Source organism: Papaver somniferum, chromosome 9, assembly GCF_003573695.1.
Source record: "Papaver somniferum cultivar HN1 chromosome 9, ASM357369v1, whole genome shotgun sequence".
Taxonomy (NCBI): domain Eukaryota; kingdom Viridiplantae; phylum Streptophyta; class Magnoliopsida; order Ranunculales; family Papaveraceae; genus Papaver; species Papaver somniferum.
In genome coordinates this window covers 58,566,695-58,580,069 of record NC_039366.1, presented here as the reverse complement: position 1 = coordinate 58,580,069, position 13,375 = coordinate 58,566,695, and the positions used below count along the sequence as shown (strand labels likewise).

General features: G+C 37.2%; 2 protein-coding genes and 1 long non-coding RNA gene across 5 annotated transcripts; 1 reads left to right on the top strand and 2 right to left on the bottom strand.

Moving 5' to 3' along the window:
• Positions 1-1,237: 1,237 nt before the first annotated feature.
• Positions 1,238-2,324, bottom strand: LOC113311995 (1,4-dihydroxy-2-naphthoyl-CoA synthase-like). The gene is made up of 5 exons (XM_026560773.1): positions 2,201-2,324; positions 1,817-2,115; positions 1,641-1,688; positions 1,460-1,555; positions 1,238-1,390 (listed from the first exon to the last, which is right to left on the bottom strand). The coding sequence occupies exons 1-5, from the start codon at positions 2,244-2,246 to the stop codon at positions 1,238-1,240; spliced, it is 642 nt and encodes a 213-aa protein (XP_026416558.1). The 5' UTR covers positions 2,247-2,324.
• A 57-nt stretch (positions 2,325-2,381) lies between these two features.
• On the bottom strand, positions 2,382-2,934 carry LOC113307572. The gene is made up of 3 exons (XR_003339183.1): positions 2,798-2,934; positions 2,604-2,704; positions 2,382-2,414 (listed from the first exon to the last, which is right to left on the bottom strand). It is a non-coding gene; the product is annotated as an uncharacterized LOC113307572 (long non-coding RNA).
• A 220-nt stretch (positions 2,935-3,154) lies between these two features.
• On the top strand, positions 3,155-9,474 carry LOC113314391 (protein fluG-like). Of its 3 annotated transcripts, none has more exons than XM_026563185.1 (18): positions 3,155-3,452; positions 3,573-3,824; positions 4,515-4,582; positions 4,738-4,850; positions 4,935-5,040; positions 5,279-5,435; positions 5,524-5,619; positions 6,225-6,273; positions 6,449-6,720; positions 6,948-7,120; positions 7,240-7,360; positions 7,439-7,491; positions 7,575-7,704; positions 7,954-8,099; positions 8,230-8,421; positions 8,649-8,881; positions 8,966-9,105; positions 9,250-9,474. In XM_026563185.1, exons 1-18 carry the CDS (start codon positions 3,276-3,278, stop codon positions 9,310-9,312), a joined length of 2,541 nt encoding a protein of 846 aa, XP_026418970.1. In that variant the 5' UTR covers positions 3,155-3,275; the 3' UTR covers positions 9,313-9,474. The 3 variants fall into 3 exon arrangements, with proteins under 3 accessions (XP_026418970.1, XP_026418969.1, XP_026418972.1); XM_026563184.1 differs by having other exon boundaries at positions 4,738-4,853; XM_026563187.1 differs by lacking the exon at positions 9,250-9,474 and having other exon boundaries at positions 4,738-4,853; positions 8,649-8,877; positions 8,966-9,101.
• The last annotated feature ends 3,901 nt before the right edge of the window (positions 9,475-13,375 follow it).

Here is a 13,375-nt window from a genome sequence, read left to right as displayed (position 1 = left end):
TTTTTTTTATAAAATAATAATTACAACAACAACAATAATAATAATATTTAAATGTAAATATTAAAAATTAGAATAAATTTAAAATATGAATAAGAATTTTTTTTTATCTTTATTTAAATAATATTCAAAATAAAAAAAATATTTTATTATTAAAAGATGTAATTGAAATAAATAAATAAAATCATGTCTATTTTCGTCATTAGCCACATCATAATCACTTCAACATGATAATTTACCAAACAGAATTTACAGTTTATTGGTTCCACAACACTTTAAATATTATAGTTTACCAAACGTCTGACTACTTTATTTTTAAAGCACAGCACAACAACGCACAACAGGAAAGCACTTTTGTAAAACTCACAGCAATACCAAACTAGGCTTAAACTTAAGATCAGTGGGATTTCCGGTCGGTGCACATTTACCCAAGTCCAACCTCATTTTAATGCACTTGTTGACTTATTTCCCATTAACCAATTTTGGGTCTCTACGCAATTCTCATTCTAATATAAGGGTACAAATGGAGCACTGAAGAAGAAAGGCGTGTCCTATCACATTTCTTATGTGTTATCTCCATGGCCATGACTAGAGCTGGTAAACGGGCGGGCCGGGGCTTGCCCGTTGCGGGTTCCACGGGTTCGGGTTGATACGGGTTGAAACCCGCGGGTTGAAATTCTCCACGGTTGTCATTTCTTCAACCCGTGCCCGTAACGGGTTTAATCCGCGGGTTCACGGGTTAGCCCGCCCGTTTTATACCTTAAGAACATATCCTAAATGAGATCAAATTTTGGAGCCATTATTTAGCTAAAAACAAACACTATATAATCTACATTGTTCTACTAGTAATAATGAATATCGACTACAACATTCCCTTATCGCAACCGCTTAATCTCCCTTTCTCCAGAATGAGCATCCCTCGGTAAGTCTAGCTTTACCTCCAGTTGGTTGGCACAAGACAGTTTGACAATTTCCACATACAACCACTGTTTGTGAGTGACTGAATACAGTTGTTCTGCCTTCAAAAATCCAACAACAACACAAAGATTCAAATATTCATATATTCTCCAAAATCACAAGAAAAACTGAAAAATACAAGTAATAACTACTACTTACATGTTGAAGCATCCTTGGCACTTAATATCTGACAGCATAATTGTTAGTTTTTGTGCCCACTAGACAGCAGTGAAGCGAGACATTCCTTCGGCTTGTATTGCCGACGAGGTTGACTGCTGCCACCCTACATCCATAGTAGTATCCTGTTGGGGTAAAAAGTAAAGTGGGAAAACCTTCTTGCAGAAGAAATGTCGCTGTCACTGCCGAAATCTTCCATACACAAGCAAATTGGCAATGGTGGCAGAAATTCAAGGGAAAAGACAAAAAAAGTTGTTGTCTATCAAAAACACAAAATGCTGAAAACAATACAGTAGCCCCCTTGAGTAGTTGATTGTAATAAACTCACCGGTACTACGACGTTTACTAGCCCCATCTTCTCTGCTTCAGAAGCATTGTAAAATCGAGCTAGAAACCACATTTCACGTGCTTTTTTCGGCCCGACCTGGTAAACCACCACCAGAAGAAAAATAACATGTTAAGGGCTATGATTCCCCCACTGCGCCAGAGAATTCAGTTTCAACACTTACTAAACGAGACATGATGGAACTTCCATAACCTGCGTCAAGACTTCCAACCTGCACAAATCCACCGTAAAAGGTATTTTGAGGAGATCAGAAAAATAATTCTAGTGTGCAATTTCTAGATATGCATTAAAAAATTAACATTCCAAAGAATGCTCATAAAACAAGCATAATACGAGTACCTTTGGACCTGTCTGGCCAAAAACGGCATTGTCAGCAGCTATTGTTAAATCACAAACCATATGCAATACATGTCCTCCTCCAACCGCATAACCTGCAAAGATATGTAGTAAACCTTTTTTGCCTTCTTCAACCATAGCAACGTGATTTCCTTTCACAAGTTTTCTCTTAATCCATGTAAAATACTTTCTGAAACCCGAAGATAAATGAACTTGTAGCAGGTTCTGTGCACGCCGGTTGAAACAACCCACAATTGCAGACATCTCATCGTGGAGAGACGGAAAGAATGTCCCATCACAAACTACAGAATCAAACCATTCATTACAAACCCCAATTAGATGTACAAATAATAACTCAATAAAAAGAATGAGGCCAAAGAACGTTACTCGAAAAGTCTCCGAGACAGTCTGAGTTCACATTTGATCGCAACATCAATTAGGGAGTGTCTCTTAGACTGCAAATGATGTCCTCCCATTAAAGTGATCAAGCAAATTGGAACATTGACATCTCAAAAACATCCAACAAGTTAAAGCGTTTCCAAAATTATTCTCAAATACATACAAATTGAATGGGAAGCAGTTTCGTTGACAGGCAGGCAGGCTAGCAAAAACACAATAGTGGAACTTCAAGTTAGTTCCGAAAAATTGAAATCATCCAATTTTGCAACAATTTCCATAGAAACACATAAACACAAACAAGCAAATAAACCCAAATCAGATTCAATAAAATGAAATCATAGATAAGAGATTGATAATGATGAAGATGGTGATTAGTACTAGGAGTAGTTACCATGAAGAAGGAGTTTGGGATTGAACCAAACGCTTAAGCTTGTGCCTCCTCTTCTCCAAATCAGGTTTTGGATTCAACAGATCGATATCATTTGAGAGAACCTGAAAAATACAACAACACCATCAGAATCAGAATCATCAATAGAAATGACTAATGAAACGAACAACGAATTAATGAACCACGAATCTTCTTACCATGATGAAGAAAACCCTAGAAAGCCTTTCGTTTCCTTCTTCTGAGCCGCAGCGGAGATTTTAGGTTTTGGAGGAACTGAGAAATTTTTTGTTTGAGGAGTTATATAAGAGAGAAGTTAGATCTTACGATCTCAGCCGTTGATAGCATTACGGGTTTACGGGTTCAACCCGCGAGTTCCCGGGCCGGGACGGGTTAACCCGTTTACTCACAAGCCGGCATTTCTCCAACCCGAACCCGGCTTGTTTTGAAACCAGCCGAGCCGGGTTCGGATTTTCACGGGCCGGGCACGGGTTAACCCGCGGGTTTTGGCTTGTTTGCCAGCTCTAGCCATGACACACCGAATCAACAGACAAAATTTTGGACATTCTCCTAACTAAACAAAAAAGTCTCAGTTTGTTCAGCCCAAAATCAAGAAATCAAAGTCATTCAGCTAACCAGACAGAGAGATTGTTAGTTAGAGTTAGAGAGTTCAGAGAGATGAAGAAGTATGGTGATGAATATGATGTGATAATAGAAACAATAGAGAAAATGGATATAGTTGATAACCATGCTCATAATTTAGTATCTATAAATTCAACTTTTCCTTTCATCAAATGTTTCTCTGAAGCTGATGGTGATGCTTTATCTTTTGCTCCTCATACTCTTTCTTTCAAGGTACTTGAACTATCTCACTCACTCTTCAACTCTACAGTTCACTACTTTTTTTACTACAGTACAAGTTGACTTGAATTTCAAATTTCTGATTTTTTGGATTTCTTTTTGATGAATTTACAGAGAAGTGTAAGAGATATTGCAGAATTATATGGTTGTGAGAAAACTTTGAACGGTATTGAAGAATATAGGAAATCAGCTGGACTGGAATCGATTAGTTCAGAATGCTTTAAAGCTACAAAAGTTTCTGTCTTGTTAATTGATGATGGACTTGAGTTTGATAAAATGCATGACCTCGAGTGGCATAAGAGTGTTGCACCAGTTGTTGCTAGAATCTTAAGGATTGAATACTTTGCTGAGAAGATTCTTAATGATGTGAGTTTCTAGACATTTTAATCTTTACAATTCTTTTCGATAATGTATTTCTTCAATTTCGTGTCTATGTTTTTTTTCGCTTTATGTACCTAGATTTTCGTATATGCTCGCTAGTACGGTGGTAAATTCATTGGTTGATAATACTCATCATAGGTTGAAACTCGTCTACATTCAAATATACAGAGAAAAGAGTACTAGGATTGCTACCTGTTAATGTATCTGCTCCTAGTTAGGTTCAATGTTGTTAAAAATTAAGTTAGAAGTTTATACAATTGTCTTAATCTGGAACAGTTACATTTTGATTAACAGTCAATTTTCTTGGTAATTTATTTATAGGTTTCCAATTTCATAGGAGTGATGACAATATGGGTGATAGTTTTAATGAGAACCATTCCAAATGGGTTATGAGAGTCTAGTAGACCTCTGAGTTGCCGCCTGCGAATTCACCTAGTTCAACTATAAATCCTGCATTAGGATTTTTATTATCCAAATGGTGGTTTTGGTCACCATTACCTTGTAAATATACTTGTTTTATCAGTTTTGGCGTGAGCTGGCATTTGACAATGTAATGTTTGTGACTTGATCAAATATAATTGCTCTATGTGGGTTAAATTGAAGGCGAACCACTTAGTTGTATAGCTGGTTTGTACAAATAATGGATTGACGAGAGCAGTTGTTTTCTTCTTTCAGGAAATACCAAATGGTTCGAAATGGACATTGGATTTGTTTACTGATATCTTCGCAACGAAAATGAAATCATATCCTTTTAAATTTAATCGTGTTTCATTTGCATTTATTATTACAATGTTAACCAGATATGGCCTTTAAATTATATGGGTGTGATAAAAATCATCTGTGATTCATAAATGAAGTTTAGTTCTCTGATTTTGTTTCCTTAATTAACACCTCTTACAGTTGCTAATCAAGTCGTTGGTTTGAAGAGCATTGCTGCATATCGAAGTGGTCTAGAGATTAATCCAAATGTTAGTAAGAAGGATGCTGAAGAAGGACTTTTTGAAGCTTTAAGTGGTAATAGATGCCTTATTACATGACTCTTTTTACAGGTGGTGATGGTATCAATTGCTAATTTCTATCCATGTCTCTTTGCAGCTGGAAAGCCTATCCGCATCCAGAATAAGAGCTTTATTGACTATATATTTACATGCAGTTTGGACATTGCCCTGAGTTTTGACTTGCCGATACAGATACATACAGGGTAATACAGTTGTAACATCTTCTTTTCTGCACACTTGTTAACCTTATACGTACAGTGTATGCTTGAGGCTGCACATCTGGTTTTTGGAACTACTAGTCTCCAGTTACTATCTGATTATGCTGATGTACCGATTTTTGCAATTGTGTAATATAAGCCCTGATTCACCTATGTTCCCTTTCTTCTGTTTGTTAATCTTCAAATGGAGAAATATTAACACAGTTAAGAAAAACGGTACCAGGTTCGGGGATAAGGATCTGGACTTAAGGCTGAGTAATCCCTTTCATCTACGGGCTATTCTTGATGATAAGAGATATTCAAAATGTAATATTGTGCTTCTACACGCATCATATCCATTTTCAAGAGAAGCATCATATCTAGCATCTGTCTATCCTCAGGTTCGAGGTCTTTCATATTGCAAGCATGGGCAAGATTGATTTTAATGTTTGGGTACCCTCTTAGACCATGTAATGGATTTGGAATCAGGTGTACCTTGACTTCGGATTGGCAGTGCCAAAGCTTAGCATTCATGGGATGATATCATCAGTGAAAGAATTATTAGAGTTAGCTCCAACAAAGAAGGTAATACATGCCGAGCGCTTTTACTATCTGCAGTACCTTTACATTTACAGTTATAATCAGATCGCAAGCTTTCAGTGCATTACTATCTAACAGCTTGGCTGGGGTTATAGGAATTTGAGTATTAGTCCATCAGTTCTCGTAACAGTGGAGATTGTTAGGGGGACATTTTTCCTACTGGGAAGGAAGATGTGGCAAGCAGCTTTACTGGTGATCACCAATTATCAGCATGCTTTAGTAAAGATGCCTAACACAATGAGTTGACCTCTGTAGGTGGGAATAACATTCATGGTATATACCCATGTGCATACTTGAAATCATACCAAAATTCAGATTTGTTCTTCTGAACTTGGTAGTTGATGTCCCAGTTTGCTGGCAATAATTTAATACTAACCTCGTTTGTCAAATTTCTGATCCAAGTGTTTATCTGTGGGTCATTTTCTCCTTTGACTCATCTTGGTGTTATTATCTCAAAAAAAAAAAAATGAAAAATGAAAAATTTATCAGGCTTTCACTATGTTTTAGAAAATGTACGGTGATACTCCAATTAAGTTTCCATTTCTCTTTTTGTTCGCTATTGTTAAGCTAAAACAAAGAATTATTCGCAGGTAGTTTTCAGCAGCGATGGTTATGCTTTTCCAGAAACCTTCTATTTAGGTATGCCTGGATTTTTTTCATAACCAAAAATGTTCTTCTAACTAAAGCTGGTGAGCGCCAGAAATTTTCTTAGTTGGAAAGCTTGGCTAAACCTGATGGGAGACCAACTAGAAACAATTTACGTGGCAGTTAACTGGTGTTGTAGTTGTTTACTGTCTTTCCTTTGATTCTTCAGGTGCGAAGAGAGCACGAGAAGTTGTGGCATCTGTTCTACGGGATGCATGTGATGATGGTGACCTTACAATTTCTGAAGCTGTGGAAGCAGCCAAAGACATTTTTAAGAACAATGCTATTCAACTTTACAAGCTCCAAAAGCTTGTTGGATCTTCATCTTCAAACGATGATACACCTCATGACTCTAAAACACTAAAAGCTAATGTACCAGAGCAGGGTATTGTGTTTGTTCGGGTTGTCTTTGTTGAGGCCTCTGGACAGCACCGATGTCGTGTAAGTTGGTAATTTGATAATTAGTTTCTATAAAGAAGAGGATTGACAATTGACTTACTACATGTAGGTCCCTGTGTATTAGAATCAATACAAATTATACCTTTTCCGGTATTAAAGATGCAGATTTCCCTTAGGCCTTAAACTAAATTTGATTGTATTGATACTTTTAGAAGACATGGGATTACTGTGATCTAGTAAAGCACTTCAATTTTAAATTTTCATTTCAGGTAATCCCTGCAAAGCGCTTCTATGATGTTGTCAGGCATAAGGGCGTGGGTTTAACTTTTGCAATTATGGGGATGACTTCATTTACCGATGGTCCAGCTGATGGAACTAATCTAACTGGCACTGGTGAAATCAGACTAATGCCTGATTTGTCAACCAAGAGGACGCTCCCATGGTTCGAAAAATGTGTTGTTTAATACGCTTTATCTGTCTCATTTTGGTTACCAGCTTTGTCCATGTTGATATTAGTTATAACTGATATTAGCACATTAAGCCATTATTATTTTCCTGCAGGTCTCGGCAGGAGGAAATGGTTTTGGCTGACATGGAACTTAAACCTGGCGAAGCTTGGGAATATTGTCCAAGAGAGACTTTACAAAGGGCGTCAAAAGTCCTGAAAGATGAATTTAACTTGGTATTGTGTTGGGTGTTTGTTAAGTCCATTGTACAACAAATCTCCATTCAATGGTTAACTGATAAAACTTGTTTACAGGAAATGAATGCTGGTTTTGAAAACGAGTTTTATCTTTTTAGGGCTATATTAAGGTATACTATTTTTTCTCTCCGTTTTGGTTATTCGTCACATGCATTCAATTTGGATGATCACAATTGTATAAGCATTTACATAGGGATGGCAAAGAAGAATGGATACCGTTGGACCACACACCCTACAGTTCCACTCAAAGTTTTGATGTCGCGTCCCCTTTTCTTCAGGAAGTAAATGCAGCTCTCCAGTCTATAAATATTACATTGGAACAGGTAGAACATATCCATGTTAATTTTATGTTTATGTTTGGGTGGATATCCGTGAAGTGTCACCAGAATCTCTTGATCCATGTACTTCAGTAAATATTTTATCGTGGCATTTTATGATAGATATAAACACCAGAACAAGTGTTTTAGAAGTAAAAAATCTCTTTTGGCTAAGATCAGTTTTTGAAGTTGTTGCTTTCCTTCTATAAATTTTATGTGTTAATTATTTGAGTGATAGCTTTCCTAATCGTACAGATGCATGCTGAATCTGGCAAAGGTCAATTTGAGATAGTTACAGGGCATGCAGTATGTACTTCTGCTGCGGATAACTTAGTATATACTCGAGAGGTTATAAGAGCTGTTGCAAGAAAAAATGGTTTACTGGCAACTTTCCTGCCCAAGTAAGTATTTAGTTTAATGTCAAAATGGATCCATCTCTTTCCGTTCCTCATTAGTAAATGTTTTTTTCTTGAGAATGTTGAACCCTTGTTTCTTTACATCACATATTTGTCATCCTGTACTCTCTCTCAGGTATGATTTGAATGACATTGGATCTGGATGCCGTGTCCATTTAAGTCTATCGCAGAATGGGAAGAATGTGTTTATGGGATCGAATGATGGATCATCTCGGTATGGAATGTCCAAAATTGCGGAGGAGTTCATGGCTGGAGTTCTTGGTCATCTTTCTTCTGTCTTGGCATTTGTATCTCCCCTTCCAAACAGGTTGCATTCTTCACCTTTTTGGTGAAAGCTTTCAACACATTATAATAAACTCTTCTACAACTTCCCATTTCTCGTTAACATTCTTCAGATCAGTAGGAGAGGCTAATCTAAAGGACTAGATATTTCTGAAAATTATTAGATCCTCGGTTATGGTTGCAACAGCCAATCTCAATGAGTTTTTAAGTTTTGAATATCCATGTGTATTGATTTATTCATTAAATGCACAGCTATGATCGGATTCAACCGAATACATGGAGTGGAGCATACCATTGCTGGGGAACTGAAAACAGGGAAGCTCCACTGAGGACTGCATGCCCACCAGGAATAGCAGATGGTCTTGTCAGCAACTTTGAGCTGAAATCTTTCGATGGCTGTGCCAATCCACACCTGGGATTGGCTTCACTAATTGCTTCCGGAACTGATGGTTTGCGGAGACATCTTAGCTTGCCTGAACCGGTTTGTATGTTTTCTCGCCATCTTCATTCACAATACATTTGATATCCTTATCACTTTCGACACTATTAACACCATCATTATGGTACAGTAACGAACCCGGCCTGCGTCAAAGGACTTCAAAGACTGCCAAATGATCTAGAGGAATCTGTAGAAGCTTTAGAGAAAGATGCATTTTTGAAAGAGTTTATTGGTGAAAAACTTGTCACAGCTATTATTGGTGTTCGCAAGGTACAGTATTTGTTGTGTTTCATGTTCCTTTCTTTACAAGTTCTAGTTTCATTGTTAATGATTTTGAGCTATTACACAACCTGGAGCTGTAATTTTTTATTCATCCTCACTGATGCCATGTGTTTCCTATGGATAAAATCACAGGCGGAGATCGATTATTATTCGAAGAACAAGGATGCATACAAGGAGCTTATATACAAGTACTAGTGTGCTGGAGCAAAATTTAAAATTCCACGAGACACAAGCATAGTAACTATAGCTTATTTGCGACCAAGTATCACTATCAGTTGAATTTTGTTTATGGATTCTAAACAAGTCAATTTAAATTGCTTTGCAAGAAAGATCAAGCCATATATAACAGAATAAGCTTTTGCCTAATTTAGAAAAAGCTTTCCGCTTCTGCTTCGGACCTTTCCATAGGAAGAGAGGTAAAGAGAGAATTACGTCCCTCCTCCAGCTAAATTATTACCAACCTCATCTGGCGACTATAAATATATGCCAATATCATTCTACCGGAACTCAATATACCAATAAAGTAGCGTAGGTAGGAGGTAAGGAGCCGGATTAAGTGCTGCGGAGAGAGAGAAACCATTCAGAGCTCAAATTTTGCCAAGGCACGTTTTGCCCCTTGGGCTCAAAAATGTCATTGTCGTCTTCGACAATGCAGCAGCGTATTCTCTTATCAGGAGGATTGCTGCTGCTTCAGTTTCTCTCCCTTCTTGTTGTCAATGTTTCTGGATCCGAGCCTCGTCTAGTTAGGAGCCTTATTGCTGCTGATCCTATAGAAGGTCAAATTGCCAAGCATCACAAACCCAAGTTCAAGCCTGGACCATGGGGCAATGGTCAGGCTACATTCTATGGAGGTGCCGATGCCTCTGGGACTAACGGTACGTAAGATTAAAAAAAAAGGTAGCACTATTATTGATTTACTTTTTCATTCGTTATGCCTCTGGGACTAACGCAACAGCCTCTCGTTTGGTAATAATTCTGCGTGCAGGAGAGGATCATGCGGTTATGAGGATTTAAGCAAACGCGGATATGGTCAACTAACAGCTGCAATAAGCCCATCACTGTACAATGATGGTTTGGCATGTGGTTCCTGCTATGAGATCTAGTGTCTAGATCAGAAATGGTGCAAACCAGGGCAACCCTCGGTCTTTGTAACTGGAACTAACCTTTGCCCAGATTCACAAGCAGCAGTTCACTTCGATCTTTCCCAACCGGCATTCGGTCAAATAGCTGACTTAACAGGCGGCATCATTCCTATTCAATATCGAAGGGTTCTATGCAAGAAAGAAGGAGGGATTCGATTCACGATATCAGGGAACCCCTACTACAACAAGGTATTGGTGTGGAATGTAGCAGGCGCAGGAGATATCAAAATGGTGAAGGTTAAGGGTAGCAAGAAGTTAAAATGGACAACGATGAGACGAGATTGGGGTCAGAATTGGGTCACAGATGCCATGTTAGTTGGTGAATCTCTTACCTTTAGAGTCATAGCCGGTGATGGACGTAGTTCTACTTCTTGGCACATCACTGATACTAACTGGCAGTTTGGTCAGACCTACGAAGGCAAGAACTTCAAGTAATCGATATCGTCATGAGTAGATAAATTTTGAGTTCCAGAATGGACCAGCATTTAGTAGTTTCAATTACTGACCTATCCTCTCTTTTATTAAGAATTTTACTTAAAAGATCAAAAGGCTAGCATGGTTTGGATGTGTTTTTGTATATTTTTTTTTCATGTGTTAATTTCATGACTTAAACAGTGTGTATATTTTTATACCTTGTATATTTTTTTTCATGTGTTAATCTGCCTTCATTCCAGGAAGGCAGATTTCTAAAAATATCACGTTGGCGCATGAAATTATTCATAAAATGAAAAATTCTAAATCGAAAAAAGGGGTTTATGAGACTGAAAATAGATATGTCCAAAACTTTCAACAGAGTCGAATGAGACTTCCTGTTACAAATAATGAACAAATTAGGTTTTAACAGTAAATGGTGTAATCTTGTGCATCAACGTATTTCGACAACTACTCTTTGTTTTTTATTGAATGGGTCTCCCACTAAATATTTTAAACCTACCAGAGGTTTAAACAGGGAGATCCAATCTCCCCTTATCTGTTCTTATTTTGCATGGAAGCGCTTTCAAGAACAATCATGCATGCTGAAAACACAAGTTTGATACAAGGTATAAAAATAGTTCATCCAACTCCTTCTATAAGTCACTTGTTGTTTGCAGACGATTATCTTGTTGTTTTGTAAGGTAAATGAAAAACATGCTATAACTTAGTTAATCTGTTCAAGAACTTTGGTTTAGCTTCTGGGCAACTTATAAATTTAAGTAAATCAGGAGTTTTTTTAGTCCAAAAACATAAACGAGCATAAGACACAAAATTAAAGATATTCTGGGAGTCACTGCTACCCTTCTAAAATATAAGTACCTAGGATGTCCTTTGTTTACAAACAGATCAAAAATTGAATGTTTTGAACCTTTGGTGGAGAAAATGAAATCCAGGTATGTTAATTGGAATGAATTTGATTTGAATAATGCTAGCAAAACTGTAATGATCAAGAATGTGACTACCTCTTTGTATGTCTATCAAATGAATTGCTTTCAGATACCAGTTAAAATTTGTAAAGATTTAACAAAACTGCAAAGAGACTTTTGGTGGGGAAGGATGAAAATGGTCTAAATGAGAAAGGTAAGAAAGGTGTTTGTTTAAAAAATTGGACTTCTATTTGTAAATCTCTTGATGAAAGGGGGTTGGGAATAAAAAATGTTCAGAAATTTAATTTAGATATGATTCCTAAGATGGGATGGAGACTAAAAGAGAATCCCGACTCTCTTTGTGCCTCTGTCCTCAAAGCAAAATACTACCCAAATAGTGATGTTCTGCACATAAATAGTATCCTTATGTTCAGAAATTAATTTAGCTATGATTGATAAGATGGGATGGAGACTGAAAGAGAATCCCGACTCTCTTTGTGCCTCCGTCCTTAAAGCAAAATACTACCCCAATAGTGATGTTCTGCACATAAATAGTCAAATAGGAAGGATAGTTGGATTTGGAAAGGATTGTTATCTGATATCAATCAGATAAAACAGTTTTGTTTTGGGGAAGTAGGAGATGGAACTAATATCGACATATGAGATGATTACTGGATCCCAGACACGAAGCCACCACTCAGAAAACCATAAATGCATACACATTGTCTAAATAAAGTAAGTGATTTGTGAACTTCACATAAAACTTGGGATTTAGGAAAACTAGAAAACTACTTTGATGCTCAAACCATTGAGAAAATTAGAAAAATAAAAATACATGTTGATGATAAAGAGGACATACCACACTGGACTCTAAACAAAGAAGGTACATTCTCCGTAAAATCTCTATATAACCATATAAACTCTAATGGTACTACAAACCAGAATTGGGACAAGATCCGGAGGATGGATACATCACCATCTGTCAAGAACTTTATTTGGAAAGCATCCCACGCTATACTTCCCAATAGTATGAGGGTGGCAGCTATCATCCCAAGCATAAACACTGAATGTAACTTATGTAATGATGGTCATGAAACACTCACTCACCTGTTTCTACAATGTAATTTTGCTAAACAAGTTTAGATGCATTTTAACTTTGATATGTAATATGTTACTAATGGTACAAATACTTTCCATGATTGGCTAAGCGACTGTTGTGGAAATCCAGATAGAGGAGGTTAGATATCGACTGATAAGTTTTATGTAGCATTATCATCTCGCATATATGTAAAGGCAGGTGTAATATTACCTTTCAAAAGAAGAGCAAAGCAGTGTTGTTACAGTAAATAAAATAATCAGTTTCATTAGTGGTTACAAGACAGTCAACCAAGCAGGTTATAACATAATGCAATCTTTGTACTGCAACCCCCAAAAAAGATGATGCCCTTAAAATTACGACACATTAGTTGGAGGAGCCAACATGGACCATGAACGTTAAAATCAATATTGTTTTAACTATGATGTTTTCCACAGCTAAGACTGGAATTGGGCTAACTTTGTTTGATCATACAGGGAGTATTAGAGAAGCTAGAGGTTTGCATGTAGACTGTACTACCAGAGACGAGCTAGAAAAAGCTGGAGCTGATGCGGCTTTCCAATGGGAAAGAGAATGGAGTGGACACATCATCGCTTTTAGGAGAGACTCCCAACCAACTCTCATGCTGCTAATAGGAAAATATGCAAAAGCTAGGAAGCAAAGATACAAAATTAGTGCAG